Here is a 24,300-nt window from a genome sequence, read left to right as displayed (position 1 = left end):
GCTAATGCTGAAACAGTCTGCAAAGACAATAGAAAGTTTGACGAGTAACCTCTGCTCCTTTGAAACAGATTTAGGCAGTCAAGAGAGCTCACGTCAAGAGGCACTAGTGACTACGCCTGTTGAGCGAAAAGTTAAACAAAAGACAGACGAACAGCTGATCTGCAACTATTGTTCTGGGAAAGGACATAGAGTTCGCAAGTGTAAGAAGTGGATTAAGGATGGAAGGCCACCAAAACCAACTTCAAACACGTCAGCATCTGGTTCCAAGTCTAAGCAAGTACAACATATTTCGCTAATGGTAGATGCCTGCACAAAAAGTCAGTTTCAAGACCGAAATGGCTGGTATGTTGACAGTGGAGCTACAACACACATTGCAGTGAAGAAAGATATTTACACTAGTTTTCAAAACTTTGATTCAGACCACACAATATCAACGGCAGATGGTACTACCATACCTGCATTGGGAATGGGTACTATTGAGGTAGAGTCAAATGTTAACGGAACAATAAGGCAAATAACTCTGAATGATGTGTGGTTAGTACCATCACTGACAAAGAATTTATTTTCAACTTTAGCAGCACAAGATAGGATGCAGAATAGTACATTCACGTCAACAACTAAGGAATGCAACTTAGATATTGAAGGCATAACTAGAGTTGTAGGACGTAGAGTTCCATATGGCGGTTTATACAAGTTGGACATGAAGACCATCATGCCGACAAAGTATAATTCGACAATAGAGATAAATGCTGTAACTGACTCCAATATGCTACAATTGTACCATGAACGCTTTGCTCACCAGGATAAGAGACATGTCATGCGCGTATTAAAGCGTGAGTTAGGCGTACACTTGAGTCCGGATAAAGTTAAATGTGAAGGATGCATTTATGGGAAGTCACATCGGAAACCCTTTGGAACAAGGGAAAGAGCAACAACAGTTGGTGAACTTATACACACTGACATTTGCGGTCCATTTACAACCGAAAGTATCTCAAAATATAAGTACTTTGTATTATTTAAAGATGATTTTTCAAGTTATCGTTTTGTATATTTTATCAAAGAGAAGTCAGAAGTAAAGGAAAAGCTTTTGCAAATGCTTGAAGAAAGTAGAAATGCTGGGCATACTATTAAGACTTTACTAAGTGACAATGGCGGAGAATTTGATAATAAAGATATGCGAAAGATATTACAGAGATACGGCGTACAACAGCGGCTGACTATGCCTTACACGCCGGAGCAAAACGGCTGTAGTGAGCGAGAGAATCGTACTCTAGTAGAAGCTGCGAGATCAATGATGTATACTAGAAAACAAATGCCGCAAATACTATGGGCTGAGTTAATCAACACCGCTACCTATGTACTCAATAGGACAGGTCCCACTAGAGTGGAAGGCAAAGTACCTTATGAGCTATGGCATGGAAAAAAGCCCAAGATAACTCACCTAAAAATAATTGGTAGCGATTGTTATGCGCACATTCCAAAACAAAATCGCAAGAAAATGGATAAGAAAGCTATAAAAGGCATTCTTATAGGCTACGAAAATGATGACGGATATCGTGTCTATGATGGAAAGAAGACAATAAGGTCAAGAGACATTACTTTTGAAAGCGATGTTGAATTCAGGATTTCCACCTACATGCCTAATTCTTCAGAGGGAGTACTAAGAGATACGAGTCACTTTATCGAGCAAGAGCCTAGAAATGAGGATGACGATTTTGAACATGTTCTAGAGGGAGATAGAACAGTGGTGATGGAAGACCATGTTCAAGAATCCATAATCCATGAGAACAGCGATTCTATTATCCCTAATAATGAGGATAATGATGACAACTGTAGGGATGATGTTGATGAACCACTACAAGTAGTCGAACCATTAAGTGACATGGAGCCTAGGTACAATCTAAGAGAGAGAGCGACCATACCTCATCCCAAGAAGTATCAAGACTATGTGTGCCATATAGGTACAGAGAGTTTCCCTGGTACATTTAAAGAAGCTGTTGAGAGAGAGGATAGTGCTGAATGGAAGAAGGCTATGGCAAGCGAACTCCAGTCCCTTAAAGAGAATGATGTATGGACATTGTGTGATTTACCACCCAACAGAAAACCACTTCCGTGTAAATGGGTTTTCAATATAAAGCGTAACCCAAACGGAACTATTAACAAATACAAAGCTAGGCTTGTAGTTAAAGGATTCAAGCAACGAAAGGGTATTGATTATGAACAGACCTTCAGTCCCGTTGCTCGCATGGCCACAATAAGAGCTTTGTTAAGTGTTAGTGCTAAGGAGAACTTATATTTAACACAATTTGACGTAGCGACTGCATTTCTGAATGGAAAGCTCAAAGAAGAGATCTATATGAAGCAACCAGATGGATTCAGTGACGGCACTTCAAAAGTATGTCGTTTAAATAGAAGCCTCTACGACCTTAAACAAGCACCGCGCTGTTGGAACTCTTGCTTTGAAGAGGTACTAATAGAGAAGGGTTTCATACAGAACAGTGCCGATTGTTGTCTTTTCACAAAGAAAGTGAAAGACAAGAAAATATTAATAACTCTGTATGTAGACGATGGCCTTGTCGCCACTACAGACAAAGCCCTGGCGGACCAATTCCTTAAAGAATTAGGGCAGACGCTAAAAATAACAAGCAAAGCAGCAAGCTACTATCTGGGTTTGGAAATTGCAAGGTTGAAAGATGGTTCAGTATTCATCAATCAGGAATGTTATGCTAAGAAGATTTTAGATAGGTTCCGGATGTCTGAATGCAACCCAATCTCAACACCTATCGATAGGACTTCTGAAACAGGGAAAGTTGGAGACCCTGAAGAGAAAAAGTTCCCATATCGAGAAGCTGTAGGTGCACTTGCATATCTAATGACAGGCACACGCCCTGATATAGCGTATGCAGTTGGGCTAGTTTCGAGAAAATTAGAGAATCCAACTGAAGCTGATTGGCAAAGAGTTAAACGGATATTTAGATATTTGAAAGGAACAATATCCTATGGCATAAAATATCATGGAAATGCCAAAGTCATAGTACAAGGCTATAGTGATGCAGATCATGGAGGTGATGACCTCACAGGACGCTCTACTACAGGAGTCACCTGTTTATTTGCCGGAGGTGCTGTTTCGTGGCTCAGTCAAAGACAAGCATCAGTTGCGATATCTACTACTGAGGCAGAGATTGTTGCAGCGAGCGAAGGCGCACGCGAGCTTGTGTGGATACAAAGAATATTTGACCAGCTTACAAATATGGAAGGCATACCCACACTACAAGTCGATAACGAAGCGGCTATACGCCTTGCAAATAATCCCGAGTTTCATAAGCGGACGAAACATATCCGCATAAGACACTTCTTTGTTCGAGAGACAGTGCAAGAAGGTCTAGTAGATATACAGAAGACAAGTTCTACTGACCAACTAGCTGATCTTTTGACTAAGGCAGTTCCTAGATCAAGACTCGAGAAGATTCGAGCTAACTTGGGACTGCTAGACATTTCTAACTAGCGAGGGAAAGTATTAAGGTTGAATAGCGCTAATATAAAGTCTATGACTAGAGTGGTTACTAGGGCTACCCTCCTTGTTTATTGTCACTCTCAAAAAAAACTGAAAAAGTGTATGTCATATACGTATTACATAAATTGTAAATAATAGTGTCTAAAGTGTTCGTGTCGTGTTGTGTACCTACTCGCCTGATCCCTTCCAGTGTGTAATACCCGTATCTGCTTCCGTCTCCACCGCTTACGATATTTGGATATCTGGTAAGCCACTCTAGTTATATTAAAATACCCTAAAATCCTAAAAATAACTTCCCATACAAACACGACTCTGATTTATTGTGTTCTGACCATAGACACTAATACTTCTTTGTTCCATAGACCTGAGACCAAAATAAACATTACTCCTTCTACAACAATATAGTGATGTTCCAACACGTAAAATTCTTATTATTTCGAGTTGAAATTCAGGTAACACGATTTGAAATCGACTTACACAGCGCGAGGTACCAACAAAATCTGAGTGTATTATTGGTTATGAATCTCTCTTTTAGAACAATTTTCATTGATCGATCGAGTTATGACTCATTTATCTCTGACTTTAGTTTTAATTTAGATTTAGTAGTTACTCATAATTATTACACATGTTTAGCGGCTAAGATGGGGCCGCTATTATTTATGATTATGTTGTGTTCTTGTAGCAGCATCATGAAAGGAGGTGAAATGATGAGTCCAGATTGTAGTTATGTACATATTTATAATTACGAAATATTTACAATGAATATATAGGTATGTACAAGAAAGTGATTCGGTCTCGAATGACAGGCCTGTTATTTTATTCTTCTGTCGTAACTAGGCAACGGTGTTGCCGCGCGATTATTATTAATTCGCCACACACGTATTATACAAACGTGTGTAGGTAAGTATATAATATCAGTCGCACACTAATATCAGTCTAACTGTATAATGTACATATTATTGTAATATAGAAGAAGATATATAGAAAGACACAGTTTTATACTTTAATAAAATACAAGACATGTGCTAATAATATTTTAATCATTAAAATGAAACAGACTTAAGCAACTTTGTTATTTTAAATAATAATTATGTAATAATCTACTAGATAATACATCTGGTTACTTTATTTATTACTTGCCTCAATTTTCGTTGCAATTAGAAATTTTATTCAATTTTAAATAGCATTTTCTGGATACGTAAATATAACAACAAATGTTTTTTGGAAGTGAATATTCTTAAAAGTATTTTCGATCACAATTCCTTCGATACATATAAAATATTGGTTATATTTTATATGTATCGAAGGAATTGTGATTTCTATTGGTGCATTTGTCGCTAGCCCAAAGTAGAGTTGAGAGAATTTGACTCGAGTTACTCGAGTTGATACATCTCTAACACAACACATTTTTTTTTAAAGTTATGTTGTGGTGCAATCTATTAGTATTTTAGAGTATTTATTTTCATCTTTTAATATATCTTTAGCCTATAATAATAATATTTCATAGCCAATAAATATATTATGTAAAATGTCTGTGGTACTACAAATAGTAATTTCAATAAATACGCTTTGTTTTATGTGGTGAAAATTGAGTGAAAAACATGAGTAGTTTATATGTCTAAATCCTTAATCCAGTTTTAAGTTCATTTTATCCAACGTGAACATTGACAATACATTAGATATAATTTGCAATCTTGGATGAAGTCTTGGGCTGTTTATTTGATTATCTATTTGTAGTTTAACCATTACAGTAAGAGACTAAATTTTATTATTAGCATAGCTTTATTATGTCCATTAAATACCTATTTGTTTTAGAAGGAAGCTTTGCACATATTTTTGATGTATATTTTAAATAAATGCCTACAAAATATACTTGTAATTTTAAGCTTTATTTGCATACAATAAGGGAATACCTTTTTTGGGTTTAATGAACATGTTGTTCATATTTTTACATTTCTTTTTAAGATTTTATTATTGTATTTGTATACATAATCTTCACATCATATATTATGATGTGAAAATTAGACACTATATACTTCAAGTGAAAATTCACTACATAGTGTAGTTTTCCAAATTACATAGATAACCCTCAGAAACATACTTGTCACTCATGATGTCATGATGATCTCTACATTTGTACTTCATTGTTTTCAATGTATCATGCTTTTTTAAGATTGTGTCAGCCACTTATTATGTAAATAATACTTCCAGGTATAACAATGGGTGGCTGTCGCTGTACATATCGTACATGCACTGTCAAGACTGATGGAAAAACTCACATGTTTCATTACCCTGTGTTCGACAAAGTGAGGTGTCACCAATGGCTACTTAATGCTAACAGACTTGAGTTCTTCAATTTGAAGGTGTCGCAGCTTAGAAATAGAGTAGTTTGTCAACATCATTTCAAAGATGAACAGTTCATGAATTATAAGGTATTTTATTCTTTTTTTATATATATATGATTACATTCCGAGCTATGATCACCATTTATGTAAGTGTACAAATATTACGTAGTGTTGAGCAAAGCAGTCAACAGTTAATAAAATTGTAATTTATCTTTCTCAATAACCTGTAAACTTTGTATTCAAAATGAAATTAATTTTGATTAAAAATAACACTATTTTACAAATTTTCTAGGTGGCTATAGGGTTCTAATTAGTTTTATTTATTGAACACAAATTTATATTGATATATATTGATTCTGAAATTAACTACATTCCTTTCGAATAAAGTGATTTTGTGGGACATTTTATTCAAAAGAAATCTGCTAAAGCACCAGAATGCTTGTTGAGGTTTACTGTGAGAATGTTCTGTTAGTCATAATTGGTGATGTGAAGTGAATATGGTTATTATCATAGGTTTTTTTACTGATTATAATACTCCCAACTGAGTTACCCATCTTGACAAATCCTCCAAGAAATTGTGATGAAGGTTTTCAGGTGGCCTGCATGGAGTCTATCTGACATTGCATATTGGTACATTGCTAGTAATTGGGTCAACAGTCCACATTACTTACATTCCAGTTCTCCCAAAACATACAATTAGCCATGACCATACCAACATCTTCTTTCAAGACCAAATATCCACGGTTGGTAGCTTCTCTGCACTTGATGGAATCAGCGAGGTGTAATTAAATGCAACAAAGTGATTTGTTACATAATAACAGTTGGCCTCATGTTCCAAAACCTGTGTTCCAAAATAACTTACCTGGAAATATTTCAATGGAAAGTTTTATGGTATTCATTTGATATAGCTCCTTCCGAGTTTCATATATACCATTCCATGGCGCATGGCCTGGCCGAGCAACCCTTCCACTATTAGGAAAATACTAAAGTAGTGATTGATTCTCAAAAAACATATGATTTATCTGCCCTTACTTCTAGAAAGATGGGGGATAGTGGTCTCTAGTAGTGGTTAAAACTTTGGGTGATTTTTTTTATTTCTTATGTATGCTGTTTTTGACATTCTAAAATCTTTATTTAAACATTAGGTTGTAAAAATACAGTGAGCACTTACTCACAGTCACAGTTACAGTTAATAGAAGTAAATAATACTGTTTTAATTTTAACTTTTTCAAACTAATTGTAAACAGTAAATACGCTAAATAGTATACTTTCATAAGAAAATAACATTGTCAAGTAAAAAATGTAAAATTGCGTATTAGGAGTAATACAAGACTTGTTTATGTTTATGCTGGTATTTTAGTAAACTTACAAGAGTTTTATTTATTCCATCTACTATAAATGTATTCATGTACCTATATTTAAAATGTATATGTATTAAAAATTTTTTTATAATTACAGAAAGATAAACTGAAATGTGATGCAGTACCTTCAGAAGATGGACCCTATTGCAAAACAAAAAATGATAATTTAGAAAGACCAAATAAGATATGTAATATAACTGTTCAGGATATTGAAAATGATATTTTAACGGTAACTGATAAAAAGGCCAATTATTCCACAAAATATGTAGATTTCTTAAGGAATAATGAGACAAACATTCCGAATATATTGAATGCAAGTACTCCAATTAAAAATAAAAGTTTAGAAGAGTACAATAATAACATGAATATACAAAACAATATTCAGGATTCAAACTGCAACAACATAGAGTACTATGTTACTGATAAATTAGATAATTATAAAAATAATGAACAGCCAAGTCAAGAACAGAAAATAAATTTAAATAAGAATTTTGATATACAATGCAAACAAGCAGTACCAGAGATGATCAAAAAGTATCAATCACCACCAGTAGTCCTGATGTCTCCATTTTGCAATAATATTGATGAAAATATAATTAAAGTTGAATTGGCGCCTAATTTCGACAACACTTGGTATACTCAACTAAACACTCTAAACCAAAATGATGTTAGAATATCAAAAGACCAACAAACACCAATATCAACAGCGAAGCCAACTACAAATAATAGAATAAAAATTATATCAGAAAAAAAAATATCTGAACCATTTCCTTTGCCTAAAAAACTACGTAGAATTTCTCCTACTTCAATTATTTGTGGACCTAATACAGAAATTAAGATTCAGTCCAATGAAGCAACTAAAAGTAATATATTATTAGATGATAAGCCAACAAAATACTGTGTAGAAATAGAAGTGGATAAAAAATACAATAATCAAAATGTAGAACCCCATATTGGCAAAACAAAGGAACAAAAAACTAATAAAAATATAATGTTAACAAATAAAACATTTGATAATATGGAAATTGATCTATCTAAAAAGTCATCTGAAAATAGTATTCTAAATCTAGGTTTGTCAACATCCCCCAAAATTGCACAATTAAAGAACAAAATTTCTCCAGAGAGAGTAGCAGCAATTGAAGAAAAAAGAAAGTTTAATATGAAACTGAGAGACATTATAGAAACTTGTTTTGATAAATTAGATGAACCTTATCAAGTGAATGAAGAGGTTAAACAAACAAATAATACAAAGAAGCGAATTAAACAAAAGGAGACACCTAAAATCGAATCCTACCATGATCGAGATCTTGAGCATTGTAATACGAATGTATCTACTATTGCCATTTTAGAAGAACGAATAAAGAAAATGGAGGAAACTTTGTCTAGAAAAATAGATGAAAATTCTGAAAAGATAAATGAATTAAAGTTTTCAATGTTACCTCATCCTTTACAAACTAAATCTGTCACCACTCAAATTCCAGCTAATGAAGAATCTGATAAAAAACGCCTTTATCAAGAAATATCTAAATATTTAAGTCCAAATGCAAAGAGTTTAATTTATGAAGAACTTTTTATTAATAAATATACTCAAAAACAAAAAGTTTCTCCGCCTTCCAAACGTCGCAAGGCTAGATGACTTTTATGATAAATTGTAAGATTTCTTAACAAAACATTTAATTATATTTAAGCATTTAATATATTGTAAAAATTAATTTAATTTAAACATCCCATTTATTAAATTATTCTCACTAGAGATTTTCCTGTGTTTGCTCCATTAAATAATCCTATGAATGCATCAGCTGTTGATTCAAATCCATCAATAATATGTTCTCGGTACTTCAGCTTTCCTTCTTGTACCCATTGAAGATTTTGTTTGATTCCTTCAGTTGTACGATCTGCGAATCTATTTACCAAAAATCCTTCAATTTTTAATTGATTTCTTACAATCGACGGTTGTAGAATCGTAGCTGAAAAAGGTGAAACTTATAAATAATTCGCATATTGCATAATAATGAAACCAGTATTTGTGAAACTGAACAACTTTCAAGAGTATAGTCGTAACACTACAGAGCCATACAAAATATAAAATATCATATCATATTTTAAAAATTATATTTTTTTTTAAGAACTATAGTATATGAAGGCAAGGCAATGATGATTTTTGAAAGAAATTTAATTATAAAGTATTTTTATACATACACCGTCGCTGTTGTTCGTATTTACATATAAAAATTGTTAAAGTGTAGTGCAATCAAATATAGATTTAGGATAGGGAAACTTTTTATATATTTCTTTAGGTGACAGAACTTTTAAAATAGATTATTAATAGATCAAGGTATTTATTATCTACACATATACGTGCATACAAAAAAATATACAAGTATTTAAATATTTCTAATTGTCGTTTAGTACCCATAACACAAGCTCTGCTTACTTTGAAACTATGCAATTTTAAATATTACTATGTAATATTATGTTATCTGTGATATTACTTTAGATTTTTATTATACTTTTCACAAAGATGTTATCAATGTTACCTTTTCGCTTTTCAGATTCTGTTTCGTTGTAACTTGATATAGCACCGCAAGTTGCTACCCTTCCAAACAGATTCATTTGTGATACCACAACACTGCTTATTTCTCCACCTACATTGTCGAAGTAGCAATCTACACCATTAGGTGCGTTTTCTCTAAGGAAAGTTGCAATGTTCACATTTTTATAGTTGGCTGCAGCATCAAATCCAAGATCATTCGTCAGCCATTTACATTTTTCATCTGTTCCAGCAAAGCCTATCACTCGACATCCTGAATTAAAAAATTATACATATTAACTTGTAATATCTATTGTAGATAAATGCGGCATGTTATGGGAAGGAGCGAGGATCATGTCTTAAAGAAAGTGTATAATATGAACGTGGATGGATGGAAAGGTAGAGGACGCCCTGAAAAAAGATGGATGGATTGTGTGAAGGATGATTTGATAAAAGTAGAGTATGCCATGTAGATATAACGGCCGATAGAGATCAGTGGAAGAGAATGATATATTGCGCCGAACCCAAATAATGGGATAAAGGCAAGGCAATTATGATAACGTATTGTAGATAAAAATAAGTATGCATTTTTATTGAATTCAAAATCCATAGTCTGAATTATATTTGTCAATTGTACAACGTTTTTTTTTATTATTTTTATTACAATCGATAGGGTTTACAATTGTGTTAATTATTGGCTTAGTACCATTTACGTAAATGCAAATTTTACGCAAATTTACACATCTTAACTAGGTAATAAATGACACTTTCTGCTGCTTTTTACGAGATTGGATAATATTAACGTAAGAATATTATTTTTGTTACTGAGATATGTATATCGCAGAGTCAGCATAAAAGGTACTTACTCAGTGTATAGAAAAAAAGTTATGCAACGCTAATCTATGCAGAGAAGCAAACGACATTAAAATGCTTCGCGAGCATACGATACAGAAATACTGGTCTCCGCTAGGCTAGTTAAGATCGTACAATGTAGCGATCGCCTCCACTCACCACAGTCCAGTTTCCTGCTGTTAGTTAATTCTAATAGAAGAATCTTTACCAAGTATCTTAGCGATTTGGCCGACATGAGAACCGACGGCTCCGGCGGCACCCGACACCACCACTGTCTCTCCAGGTTTTGGTTGACAAATTTGTGTGAAACCGAAATATGCGCTATTTCTGTGATAAATATAAATTAATTAGGTATAAGAATATATATATATAGTCAATAAATTATATCAACACAGTAAAATTGTGGAAATCGTTACAACAGATATATAGAGATATAGGTACTGCAGTGGTTCTCTAACTGCATCGTGAGTTTGCGACTCCTCTGGAATATTTTTTTGAGATAAAGGATTGTGTATTTTCATCGTGTTCTTTCAGAGGTCCGTTCAGCCGTTTAGTTGTGAAAAGGTAATAGATAGTCAGACCCATTTTCACATTTGTAATATTACAACGGATTTCACTTACCCGACTCTTCCACAGACACCCAATCCTAAAGATATTGGCAAGTTACCAAAATCGGGTAAACGGTACAAATACGGTTTCTGAATGCAGAATTTTTCGTCACTCGGTTTTGTGATAGTATATGTCCGCCAACCAAAGTGGCCCATAACCCATGTACCAACTGGATATTCCTTATTCTTACTTTCTATAACTCTAGAACAAATAATTCCTTCATAAAACTCGGTCAATTTCGCGACTGTTTTAAATGTTATAAGAGACCAAACTCAATAGTTTGTCTTTTGATAGACCATGTAAAATTATTTAGAATTGAGTGACATACGTATGATATCATATTTGCTCGTGTAAGATAACAACCCAAAAAATAAGTGCAGCTTTTGGAGCGAATTTTAATGATGGTTTTGTTTCGTTTTCCAATATTATAAATGAAAAAGGTTGCGGACGGTTGGTGAATATATAATAAAGAATATATAAATATTCCAAATAAAGATGTTTCATTACATTATTTCTATTATTACATCGAAATAGTTGTGCTATTAGTTATTACACTAATATAAAAGAGATCGAAGTACTTATGTAGGTAAGTACTAACTTGGCTATTTGGCCTCCAATCATGTCACATGGATATTTATCTCCCAGTTTCATTCTTTGATATGGGTCTACGCTTATGTATGCTGCTTTTGCCAAGAATTCTGCAAAAATATAGGATAGTTTATCAAAATAACTTAATGGTGGTACCAATTACTAACATACTCATTCCCTCTTCTTCATTTAGACCGTTTGGTTGGTATATACCAATATAAGTACATAGGTATGTAATTACGTTGAGAAACATTAACCTTCTTTTTATTTGAAGTCGGTTAAAATATGCCTCTGTAGTAGAAAGCATAAGTAGGTATTAGAGTCTGAAAGCATTATTATTTATTTACTGTTTAGTTTATTTGAAATAATAAAATGAAAGAAGAATAACCTTCTTAACTGTAACTCACCATCATCTTGTAAATCAGGCAGTTCCTCTTCTACAATCTTAAAATCACTATTCTTCGGTTCTCCAAAAAAAGGCCTTAGAACAATATACTTTTTTGATAACACCATTGTTAAAAAATATTTTAAATTCGTCTAATTTGTAATCGCGATGCTCTATAGTGACAGTTCACTTACTGAATAGCGGGAAAATTTAAATTTAAGCATGTAACTTGTAATAAAATTAGGAATTGTAAAAAATAGTTACTCTTATTGACTTCGTATAGAAAACAGACTAAATATTTTTAAGGAGTATTAAATTCGTTGTTATCAGCGTTTGTTTCATAGGTGACTGGCAAATATTAATACAACTCTTGAGATAATGTGGTTGTTGTTTATCAGTACGACAACACTTACACAAATTTATCTCAGTAGAATTATCAGTGCCAATAATATTGACTTGCATGATTGTAATATATCATAGCATAGTATACCTATATATAGAGTACAATACCAAAACTTAAGAGATTGGTAGATTTGTGAGGTAAGAAATATGTGGGTAGAGGTACTTAGCTATATAGGTATACGTAGGTACTTATAATTAGATACTTAAGCAAGCTGTGTTTATATTAAGGTTTTTGTACAGGTAGCCATCATTATTACACATATCTTACATTTTCTTATATACTGGTTTCAGTACTAGCTGATATATTTTATTTATGTAGATAATTTTTTATAAACAGGTTAAGTTAAATTTGGTTTTATAAACAAAAAACAGAAAATGAAACATTTCCACCTTTAAATATAGATACAATATTTTATATAGGTATATATTTAACATTTTATTAATAATAGGTAGTTTGGTTCTTAAATTCATTCTAAGGATATATATATATATAGACAAGCAGAGAAATATCATAAATTGTAATCTATGGTTATGATGGTTTAGTGATCGTTTGATGCTTCGTTGGCTAACTTGTCATATTTTAAGTTAAAATTATTTTTAGGTTCGTATCGATTGAGCAAATAACCACTTGTTTCTACATTATTGAGGTAAACTCATACGTCAATTTACGTTATATAATTCTAATAATCGTGAAAGATAAAACATTAATATTCTTCATATGATACGAATGTGGAGATAGGAGAGGGAGATATTGGTATAAATTTAGTTGTTTGGTAATATTTTATGACTACCTAAATAGTTGTTTACAATGAATTTATTTGTTTTAGTCAACCCCCATATATGGAACCTAAAGAAAAGTATTCACACATATCATATTTTACATTGGTAAGTATTTATCATTACCACTGAGAAGATAATATCATTACTAACTGAATCAATATACGCATGAAACCTATATTAATGATATCAATGATTGAATAACATTTAATAGAGACAGTAATAAGATTTTAATAACAGTAACAAAAAATCACACAGCGCCATCCAATCCTAAGAGAACTTGTTTTAGGAGTACTAGATAACTGATAAAAGTATATAGATACAGTTTTCTGTACATACATATATACATAGAAAACACCCACACCTATACAAACAATTATACTCATGACTACAAATATTTATACCGTACGAGGATACGTTTTAAATTATTGCACTAAAAAAGTACGTGCTACTCTCAATTCTATTAATGAGAATTAATCAATAATATTTAGTGATAGCTAATAAATGCCCTCTATAGGAACAATTTGTGATTCCTTTGTAAGTGTTTTAGTAAACAAACCTAGTACAACAGTCGTTATTTTTATTGTCATTTTTAACTAGAGAGACGGTATTTAATTTTCTTTGTAACATTATCGTAAAATAAATTGGCAGAATAGGTACCTAGTTCAAGGTGTTAAGAGTGAAGCCATTTCATTATTTAAACACTTCTTAGAATTAGCATTAGTTTTAGACAATAATAAATAGTGGTCGAAAACGACCGACCATCATTAATTTAAATTATAAGGTTTTATTTTAGTTTAGCCGTTGCCACGTCTGTTAATTGTCTAATTCTTCTTACCGCATAAGCGGCAGAACTATGTAAGTCTATTCGCCAATTCAGAAATATGAGCACCCCATTGTAGTTTGGAGTCTAATGTGATACCAAGAAATACAGTATCATCAACAAAGTTAATAAGTTTATTGTTCAGTATGATTTTTGAATCATTAAACCACTTTAAAACAGAAGAGAGAGCACTGTTTACTTCTTTCATATCATCAATATGTCGATTGACTTTAAATATTAATGAAGTATCATCGGCAAACAGAACTATGTCTGCTATTTTTTCTACCATGTAAAAGGACCAAGAATAGATCCCTGAGGAACACCCATTTTAACACTGGAACCTACGGACCTTACACCATTTATTTCAACAATTTGCATTCTATTATCTAAATAGGATTTCATCATCTTTAGAGCTTCATTTTGAATACCGTAATGTTCTAGTTTGAGTAAGAGTGTTTCGTGATCATCCTGAGACCTCTCCCAACAGTCAAAAATGTGTATCATTAAAGCTACACCAGCGTCAGTAGTTGATTTAACGGCCGTGAAACCAAATTGCCGACTGTGAAGCAGTCTATTTGTTTTAAAGTGTTGAAGCATTTGATTGAGCATAATTTTTTCAAACACTTTACTTAGTACTGCTAAGATAGAAATGGGCCTATAATTACCTACTTCAGTATTATCCCCTGACTTAAAATGTGGCGTTATTTTACTATGTTTCATTAAATTGGGAAACACTCCTTCAGAAATACATTTGTTAAAAATAGTGTTTCTCTAATAATCTGTAGACTGTAGACAAAAAAAAATAATTATAGAGTTATTGATAATTAATTGATCTTAAACTTGTTTTTGGACAATAAAATCAGTGGAATAAAAATTTTTTTTTAAAAGCAAATGAAAATACTTTACGCGCGAAAGAGAGAAACCTAAAGCCCTCACGATTGCGCGCGTGGTTGGTATACTACTCGTGAAGGATTATCGTGTGAAGCTAATGACATTAATTAAAATATTCAATTATAGCAATACCTATTGTATTTCCTTTTATTTATATTTACTGATTTCCCACAAATTTGCGTTTGCTTGAGTTCTTGTCTCACCTAAAAAGCTGGCTTTGTCACCTATATTTCGGTTGAAGCACAGATAATATATTATTTAGTCGAAGGCAGTGAAATTACAGAATATGGAAGCATAACATCTTAGTCGTCCGAAATGGTTACGTATGAGTGGTATCACGGGCGTCACATGATAATGATATGTCCGTGGTGCTGCTTATGTGTACATATAGGTGATAGTTTTTTTAATTGAGGAGTTTGGGCTATTGTTATGTGCTTGTAGACTTCGACCACTTCGAGCACTTCGACCCACAAAGACCTATTGTGGTCGCCCTTGTTGAAAGTTCGCTACCGAGACCTGTCAGGGACAATAATCGAAGATGTTCTTTGGAGCGGTTGTTTTTATCTCTTCAGGAAAGAGTGTATACTTTCGAAAGGAGATAATTCGATCATGCATGAGTGGGCTACAACCACATAGGATGTGTAGTTCCGTTTCCTCTTCAGCTTGGCAAAATATAAAGAATTTTGTCGAGCACCGGCCTTTGCCAAGTATTTATACAATATGCAGTGTTCAATGAGGTTTTTTTACACAATAACAATAGTCTATTAGGATATCGTTAGTGTTTCATTGTTCTCCAATTTCATAAGAATATACTTACATCGTTAAATTTTTATATGTACAAAATATTTTTTTGTACATAATATGTATATTTATACAAAATATGTTTCTGCTTATATTTTCAAAAGTAGTGCATCTAGGTACTTTTCGACTAATTCTTACATTATATGCTATTCATCTATATCGACGGTTGCCACTTACCATCACTCGGACCTTATTGCCATATAGCTTATATATATTAATATTATTCTACCATTTATATTCCAATTATATATTAATATACCATTCAAAACATTACATAACAGATTGTTTTCTTTAATATTTACAATGTCATTTTTTCTATATTTGATAATAGATAAATCGACATCGGTCACAAATTATATTATACATACTGACTGTTGCAGGCGACTTCATCAGATTTTTTTAAAATACAATACATAGGTATAAAAAATTTGCCTATTTCTGGCCTCGTAATATAATCTATTTTCAGGGCAAATTTTGTCAAGATTCGTTTAACCGATTACTTACTACTGAAAAGATAACAAATCGACAGACGGAGATATTTTCATTCATGCATTCAAAACATTAGTATGCCTTTCTGTGCAGATTACATATACGATAGATATTTCTGCAAACCACATTTAAGATTGACAAATAAAACTCATAGTGTATATATTAATACACAGAGAACAATATTTATGCATATAATACAATATCAGTCAAAGATATCCGCTAGAATTGTAGTAGTAATAATGATATATAATCTATGTTGTATAAATAAGTCAGTGTCAAAAGACAAATGACACTAGCTGTCAAAAAGGAGTTTGGATAAGTTTGTTAGAAGAATGTGTAACGGTGACAAAACGTATAATAAAACAATAAATGGTAAAACAGTAAATTGTGATTATTAATTGTCTAATAATACATGGCGCAGTCGAGACGAAACGAAACCATATAAAAAGATGCAGTGTTATCTTCCGGAAAAACTTGTACTCTCGGGAAATTTGGACGAGAAATGGAGGGCTTTCAAGCAAGGGCTTGAAATATATTTACTAGCTGCGGACTTGGAGAAAATACCAGACGCAAGAAAGGTAGCTATATTGTTGAATTTAGTGGGAGAAGAAGGTATAAAAATTTATAATAATTTCAACTTGAAAAATGAAGAGAAAACTTATGTTAGAATATTACAAGAATTCGAAGCATATTGTGAGCCTAAGAAGAATAAGTTGTATTGTAGATTCTTATTTTATCAAAGGTGTCAGTCTGAAGGTGAGCCATTTGTTAATTTCCTGACGGATATAAATAAATTAGTGAAAGACTGTGGATTTCAATCTGAACAAGAAGCAATACGCGATAGATTAGTTTTGGGCACGTCAGATTTAAAATGTCAAAGGAAATTGTTGGTAGAAGGAGACATGGAATTAGAAGAAGTCATAAAAAGATTGAGAATATCAGAGATGGATAAGAGGCAAGTGGAGGAGATCCAGAAAAAAGATAACCATGTGGATCAGGTATTGCAAAAACATCACAGTGAAAGGACAATCAACTGTAAATGGTGTGGTCAAATACATGTGGCAAAAATGGAAAAGTGTCCAGCAAGAGGAAAGGAATGTTCCAGATGCAAGAAACTTAACCATTTTGGATCTGTTTGTCGTACGAGATTGAAGCAGAATGTAAAAGCTGTAGAAAAACAGGAGCCACAAGGCTCTGAAGGAGAGTACTACTGTGGGTCAGTATACAATAGCAATAATGATAAATGGGTGCAAAAATTATTAGTAGAAAATAACATATATATTAAGTTCAAACTGGATACTGGTTCAGAGGTAGATTTAATTCCATACAATATATATGAAAACCTTTTGAAGAGCAAAAAGATTTTGTTAAATAAATGTAGAATTACGTTACATGCTTATAATAAATCTAGTATTAAAGTGCATGGGCTTGTATTGTTAGAAGTCAAATTAAATTCTAAAACTTATTTAATTGAATTTATAGTCACAGAATCAGGTCTTCAACCCACATTAGGAAGATATACATGTGAATTGATTGGTCTAGTGCTAAGAAAGGATGTAAATGGAGTTAAGGAGATTAAAGGAAACACAAACAGAAGTAACATTATCAATGATTATATGGATGTATTTACAGGGTCCGGGAGATTTCCTAAGAGGTATGGAATTAAATTGAAACCAGGATCTGAAGCTGTATCTAAACCTCCACATAGAGTACCTATAAAATTAAAAGAGAAGCTAAAAGTAGAGTTAGATCGCTTATGTAACCAGGGAATAATTAAGAAACAAGAGGAACCCACAGAGTGGATAAATAGAATTGTAATAGTAGAAAAAGATGAAGATTCTATACGTATATGTTTAGATCCTAAGTCCTTAAATAAATGTATACTAAAAAAATATTATCAGATTCCTACAATTAATGATTTGAAAACGAAAATAGGTAAAGCTAAATATTTTTCTGTTCTAGATTTGAAAGAATCATTTTGGCAGATAGGGTTGTCAGAGGAGAGTACAAAGTTGTGTACATTTTCTACAGTGTTTGGCACTTATTCTTTTAATGTCTTACCATTTGGGTTAGATGTATCTGCTGAAATATTCCAAGATAATTGTGAAAAATGCTTTAATGATATAGATAATCTTTTCATATATATTGATGATTTCTTAGTATTTGGTAACACTAAAGAGGAACATGATGTAGCATTAAAAAAAGTGCTATTGCGAGCTAGGGAATTGAATATTAAATTTAATATAAATAAGTTTCAATATTTACCAAACATAGTGCACTATTTTGGTCATGAAATTGTAGATGGATGCCTGAGGCCAGATAGTAACAAAATAAAAGCAATAATTAATTATGATATGCCTAATGATAAACAGAGCTTACAGAGATTTCTAGGATTTGTTAATTATTTGAGAGATTTTATTCCCAACTTGTCTGAAATAATAACTCCTCTTCGTGAACTGCTAAAAAAGAATATAGTTTTTCAGTGGAATGAAAATCACACAAAATGTGTTGAGAAAGTAAAACAGCTCATAATGTCCCCACCAGTACTTCAAAATTTTGATCCCTCATTACCAATTGTAATACAGACAGACAGCTCCAAGAATGCCATGGGATGTGTACTGTTACAAAATAAGCATCCTATAGCATTTGCATCAAAAAGTCTTAGTAGAATTGAATGTGAATATGGGCAAATAGACAAAGAATTCTTAGCTGTGTTATTTGCTTGTCGTAAATTTCATTATTATATTTATGGTAGACACATCACTGTACAGACTGACCATCAGCCACTCATAGCTTTAATGAACAAAGAATTGCATGAGATAAATTCACAGAGATTGAGGAAAATTAGAATTAAATTGGCTATATATGATTTAGAATTGCAGTTTATTAGGGGATCTCAAATGTTGATTGCTGATGCATTAAGTAGGGCGTCGAGTACAGCCAGTATTGAAAACTTTGAATTGTCTATTGATAAAGTAGTTCATACAGTAAATGTTTCTAATGCATATATGAAGGAGATAATTTCGGAAACTAAGAATGACATAATATTACAAAGTCTAATAATATTGTGTAGAGATGGTTGGCCAAATAAGATAAGTAAAGTGCCAGATCATGTAAAGTCATTTTATAAATTTAAAAATAACATTTATTATGAAAACTCGGTAGTATATGTAGATCATAAGATAATAGTTCCAGCAATATTAAGGAATAAAATTATCAATGAAGTGCACAGTTCACACTTTGGTATAACAAAAACACAATCTAGAGCTGCTTCTTTGTTTTATTGGCCAGGCATTAAACAGGATATCATGAATGTTGTGTCAAAATGTGCATTGTGTGAGAAGTATAGTGCTAGGAAGGCAAAGGAACCCATGATTTTGGATATAAGAGCTAATTTACCTTTTGAGAAAATAGGTTGTGATTTTTTTAATTATTCTGGAGAAAATTATCTTATTGTAGCTGATTACTATTCAAAATGGTTTGAATTGGTTAAAGTATCATCATTGTCTGCTTCCACAGTAATAAAAATATTAAAAAATATTTTTTCAATACATGGCATTCCTAAAGTAATACGAGCTGATAATATGCCATTTAATTCCTGGGAATTTCAAAATTTTGCAAAATTATGGCAATTTGTAATAATAACATCCAGTCCATTATATCCAAAATCTAATGGTTTTATAGAAAGGTTTGTGGGCATTGCTAAAAATATGTTAAAGAAGTGTTCTGAAAATAAATTAGACATACATTATTTATTGTTAGAATATAGAAATACTCCTGTTTTGGGTTCACCATATTCACCATCACAATTGTTATTCAGTAGATTAATTAGGTCTAAGATACCTATTCATGACAAACTGTTACTTCCTAAAGTTGTAAACGATTTTAATGACTATCAAGCTAAAAGGGACAATGCTAATAAATGTAATTATGATAAATGTGCTTTAACAAGTAATGATAAATTTTACATAGGTCAGGATATAGTTTATTTGAAAAATACTGTATGGTTAAAAGGAAAAGTGAAGGATTTTCACAATTCTCCTAGATCTATTATTATTGTTGATGAAAATGGAAGTGTATTAAGAAGAAATACATCTCAGGTAAAACCATGTAAATCTATCACTACAGGAGGAGGTGAAGAGATAATAAAAGAATTGTCTCCAACTTGTAAGGATAGAATGGCTGTGTGTATCCCTGAATCAAATATTTGTATTAATGAAGATGAGGTAAATGTGGAAGGTGACAATAGTGAGAGTCTTATAAATGGTAATACAGAACATAATCAACAAAATCAAAATGTAGTTAGGTTTAAAAGGAAAATTAATGCTCCTAGTTATCTTAAGGACTATGATTGTGAATTTTAGTTTTGTTATTTAATTTCTTTAAAGGGGAAGATGTAGTAGTAATAATGATATATAATCTATGTTGTATAAATAAGTCAGTGTCAAAAGACAAATGACACTAGCTGTCAAAAAGGAGTTTGGATAAGTTTGTTAGAAGAATGTGTAACGGTGACAAAACGTATAATAAAACAATAAATGGTAAAACAGTAAATTGTGATTATTAATTGTCTAATAATACAAGAATAGTTCAGTATGGCACGGATACTTTACCTGAAATAAAAAATTGGTAATAAAGTACAAATTTATAAGCTTATATTTACATCAAGAATTTATGCACTCTTAATATATGTATCAACATTAAAAACAATATTAAATTTTATTTTAAGATTTAATTTAATTTAATTTGTTTATTATACTTTCACGATTTGAACAATTGAAAAAAATATTCAATTGTTTAGCTGGACAGAGGTAATAAACAAGCTGACAACTTATAATGTTTGTAAAGGTTTTTCTGACAGATACTTCTCTTGTTATTCTCTACCCTTCAATTCAATTCAAAATATTTTTTCTTGTAGCTTTTATCTAGGTAGGCTTTATTCATGTAATTCTATTATACTCTTATGATATATTAAATCTATACACTGTTTTCAGACTACTTTTGAATTCGATATACCACCAATAACTGGTTAACTTACGGAGTGGGAGCCACCATGGCGGCGGCTGTCAGCTTAGAAATGATGCTGCCGGCAACCAAGTTGCCGTAGTATGCCTGTGCCGCAGCTGCGGTGCTGCCAGCAGCTATTCCTGCGCTTCCAAAACCCAGCATCGGAGCTACCAGCCCGAGACCCAAACCTCCAGTGCCGTAGATCACGGCACCACCAACAACATTCACTACAATTGCAGAAACTAGGCCCATTTTCTGGAAAATGTGATCATACTAATAATAATAATACATATGCGTAGCCCAAGGTTAACTGTTAGGACCTTTAATAATTAATATTTTTATAGATAGAATAGCAAGTGCCTTTCAAATTGTAAAATTTTGTTATTTGCAGACTATATAAAAATACTAAAAATTATAAATTATTTATTTATTTATTTATAAAAACTTCATGCACAAATATAAAACAAAATAAAGGTGCATATGGCGGACTTAACACCATAAGGCATTTTCTCCCAGTCGACCATAGGGCAAACAGAGATTATGTAACTGATCAATATTCTTTATAGGAAGATTTAGTCAGTTAGGTATTTAATAAATATGTATGATATAAACATGTAAAATACATTTTCATTTATTCATCTTAGACAAACGTATAGATGATATTGTCTCGAAAACTAGGGGTTTAGGATTTTTTATTTAAAGATAACTTCCTCTAATTTTAATAATATTAAAATATGGTACGTGATGATGCGGCTGATTTCAGCAGATTACAGGGTTTTTGAAAATGATAGATTCGCTTATATTCTTCAATTTAATGAGTAAATACTGTGATAAATTACAATTTTGATCGAGTGAACAACTATACCTTAGATCGATCGGTTGATTTTTAAGTCTGTACGTTAAGTTGTTTAAATTGGATGGGTGTGCGGTCCAATCAGAACACTCCCTTTGTATTGCGTTTTGTTGCTGCTTGCTACGCGACAAACACAAATATATTTATTCTGATTTATCTCGTATGCGTATTGAACACGTTCAAAAAAGTTTCATTGTTTAGATTATAAAGTGAAACAGAACATTCTTGTTTATAAATACAGATGCAAACATTACCATTTACTACCACTTCAATAACATTAATGGATTAGATGACTTCCCTTCCCTAACATTTTAAACAAATTACAATAATGTACACAACATACTAAATTTACACACTCTACCTTATTATATGTAGAAAGCAGTAAAAGAAATTATAATATAGGTAGATAAAATTTATTTATTATAGTAAAAATTTTAACAGATGTAACTTTGACCTCTTTTGCCCTTTATTGTGATTTGTGTGTATTAAACGCGAAAGTCGGCGAAAGTTTTAAAATAGACACTAATGTATTCCTAATTTTATAAAGTAGGTATGCCTGAGGGTTGCCAACTTTTTTTGACAAAAAAACGTATGATGATTATGTCCTCCTTGTCGTAAATCCTACAACAACGACTCACTAATGTTTCCTTTCATGCGCTCTTATGTAACTAGCGAAACCAAGTTTGTTTTTAAAGGTTCGGCGCATTGTGTGCAGTCGCCGCAGAGCGCCTCACTCTCACACACGAAACACGAATCTTGCGGGTGTAGCGTTTCACGTCAAAGCTCTTTGTGTGCTTTTAACACTAGAGCTATGACAAATATCACAACTCACAATTTATATTTAAAATTTCGTTCAGTAATTATAAATCGTTAAGTATCCATAATGAATATTTTATTTTACGTATCACAGTAAAGGTTGAAAATAAAGTATTTTTGCATACCTAAATACCTACTTTATGTAAAAAATATAAAGTATAATTACCAAAAACAACTTATCGTACGTTATTATAAAGTATGGTTGGCAAGCCTATGCATGCACCACATGATTCACTGTCATAATTATTATTTATGGAAATAATTATATCTACATCATTATTTATTATAATTATTTCCTCTGTAATATATATATACCTATAAACAGATTCAACATAGTACCACTTTTTTAAACTGAGAACAAAAGATAATAATATGGACGTAGTACTCACTGGATTACTGTATCAGAGTTCCGTGTGGCAATATGTACTGTGTACTGATTACAGTATTAAACAGTTCTCTATTTATACATATTCCATGCAGTTCTAGAATATTCTTTCGGCACTGAATGTAAGCAGTGTTGCCACATGTCGCTAGGTCGTCTCGTCTAATTCAGCAAATTTTTAGCACAAAGTAGCCCAAAGTCGTCGATTATTATAGAGTAATACTTGATCAATAACGAATCAATGTGCGTTAGTTAACATGATTTGTTAATTTAACATATAAAAAATAATATTTTCTTTAGTAATCATAAAATAGGCGATTCCCTGATTATAGCCCCGACCATGAGCTTCATTTCCTTTTAGTCGAAAAGTTGCTTACGAAACCGACCTAAGTAGTTATTTTTTTTCGGACTACTCTAACTATAATGCGTTGACCGTAGCTGGCCTTTAGAGCTTCACCGGACGATAGGGGGAGAGTGCAGATGGCACTCCAAATCTGCAGAAGGACAACTCCCGGCTGACAGATACGACTTTAGTCTGAGGACACCGGTAGACGTTCGAATCTAGGCTCGGGCCGTCGGAATTTCGATGCCCGAATTAAAGTTCATTATCTTTATTATATTTAAGTCTTTTCTTATTATGTGTCATGTTTCTAAGTGTTCATTGAATAACTTGAATTGGATTTCATATCCTTTCAAAACCAGATTCAGTACGGGGAAAGGATACTTAGTAATCAGAGACTAGTAGTCTCAGTGTACCATTGTTCTTATTAAGTACTCATATATAAAGTGGCTATTTACAGATAGGAACCGTATTTTACTTTGCACCTATCAAACTAGGCAATCGCAATTTTTTGACGCACCGACAAAAAAAATAC

General features: G+C 32.3%; 4 protein-coding genes across 6 annotated transcripts; 2 read left to right on the top strand and 2 right to left on the bottom strand.

Annotated features, from left to right (window-relative positions):
- Positions 1-4,756: 4,756 nt before the first annotated feature.
- LOC131846862 (uncharacterized protein PFD1115c-like) lies at positions 4,757-8,951 on the top strand. Of its 2 annotated transcripts, none has more exons than XM_059196280.1 (3): positions 4,757-4,966; positions 5,726-5,946; positions 7,318-8,951. In XM_059196280.1, exons 2-3 carry the CDS (start codon positions 5,734-5,736, stop codon positions 8,854-8,856), a joined length of 1,752 nt encoding a protein of 583 aa, XP_059052263.1. In that variant the 5' UTR covers positions 4,757-4,966; positions 5,726-5,733; the 3' UTR covers positions 8,857-8,951. The 2 variants fall into 2 exon arrangements, with proteins under 2 accessions (XP_059052263.1, XP_059052262.1); XM_059196279.1 differs by having other exon boundaries at positions 4,757-5,264.
- Positions 8,873-12,840, bottom strand: LOC131846863 (prostaglandin reductase 1-like). 2 transcript variants are annotated; one of them, XM_059196281.1, is made up of 6 exons: positions 12,207-12,607; positions 11,810-11,909; positions 11,224-11,412; positions 10,811-10,929; positions 9,758-10,024; positions 8,876-9,187 (listed from the first exon to the last, which is right to left on the bottom strand). In XM_059196281.1, exons 1-6 carry the CDS (start codon positions 12,310-12,312, stop codon positions 8,955-8,957), a joined length of 1,014 nt encoding a protein of 337 aa, XP_059052264.1. In that variant the 5' UTR covers positions 12,313-12,607; the 3' UTR covers positions 8,876-8,954. The 2 variants fall into 2 exon arrangements, with proteins under 2 accessions (XP_059052265.1, XP_059052264.1); XM_059196282.1 differs by lacking the exon at positions 11,224-11,412 and having other exon boundaries at positions 8,873-9,187; positions 12,207-12,840.
- Positions 12,841-16,816: 3,976 nt separating this feature from the next.
- On the top strand, positions 16,817-18,274 carry LOC131846838 (uncharacterized). The gene is made up of 2 exons (XM_059196256.1): positions 16,817-17,583; positions 18,000-18,274. Exons 1-2 carry the CDS (start codon positions 16,817-16,819, stop codon positions 18,016-18,018), a joined length of 786 nt encoding a protein of 261 aa, XP_059052239.1. The 3' UTR covers positions 18,019-18,274.
- Positions 18,275-21,401: 3,127 nt separating this feature from the next.
- LOC131846864 (uncharacterized) lies at positions 21,402-23,558 on the bottom strand. The gene is made up of 2 exons (XM_059196283.1): positions 23,433-23,558; positions 21,402-21,629 (listed from the first exon to the last, which is right to left on the bottom strand). The coding sequence occupies exon 2, from the start codon at positions 21,624-21,626 to the stop codon at positions 21,402-21,404; it is 225 nt and encodes a 74-aa protein (XP_059052266.1). The 5' UTR covers positions 21,627-21,629; positions 23,433-23,558.
- Positions 23,559-24,300: the final 742 nt, after the last annotated feature.

The sequence above is a fragment of the Achroia grisella genome, unplaced genomic scaffold (genome assembly GCF_030625045.1).
Source record: "Achroia grisella isolate CSIRO2021 unplaced genomic scaffold, CSIRO_AGI_Agris_v1 utg512, whole genome shotgun sequence".
NCBI classification, from domain to species: Eukaryota; Metazoa; Arthropoda; class Insecta; order Lepidoptera; family Pyralidae; genus Achroia; species Achroia grisella.
The sequence above is the reverse complement of the archived record's forward strand: the minus strand, read 5'-3'. Positions and strand labels throughout refer to the sequence as shown.

Bases quoted from the DNA above. Each gene is read 5' to 3' on its own strand.
- LOC131846862 (XM_059196280.1), top strand. From the start codon at position 5,734: ATGGGTGGCTGTCGCTGTACATATCGTACATGCACTGTCAAGACTGAT. The intron at 5,947-7,317 runs GTATTTTATTCT...TTATAATTACAG, and splicing joins AACAGTTCATGAATTATAAG to AAAGATAAACTGAAATGTGA.
- LOC131846863 (XM_059196281.1), bottom strand. From the start codon at position 12,312: ATGGTGTTATCAAAAAAGTATATTGTTCTAAGGCCTTTTTTTGGAGAA. The intron at 11,910-12,206 runs GTGAGTTACAGT...ATATTTTTGCAG, and splicing joins GCCTGATTTACAAGATGATG to AATTCTTGGCAAAAGCAGCA. The intron at 9,188-9,757 runs GTAACATTGATA...CACCTTTTTCAG, and splicing joins AGAATCTGAAAAGCGAAAAG to CTACGATTCTACAACCGTCG.
- LOC131846838 (XM_059196256.1), top strand. From the start codon at position 16,817: ATGCAGTGTTATCTTCCGGAAAAACTTGTACTCTCGGGAAATTTGGAC.
- LOC131846864 (XM_059196283.1), bottom strand. From the start codon at position 21,626: ATGGGCCTAGTTTCTGCAATTGTAGTGAATGTTGTTGGTGGTGCCGTG.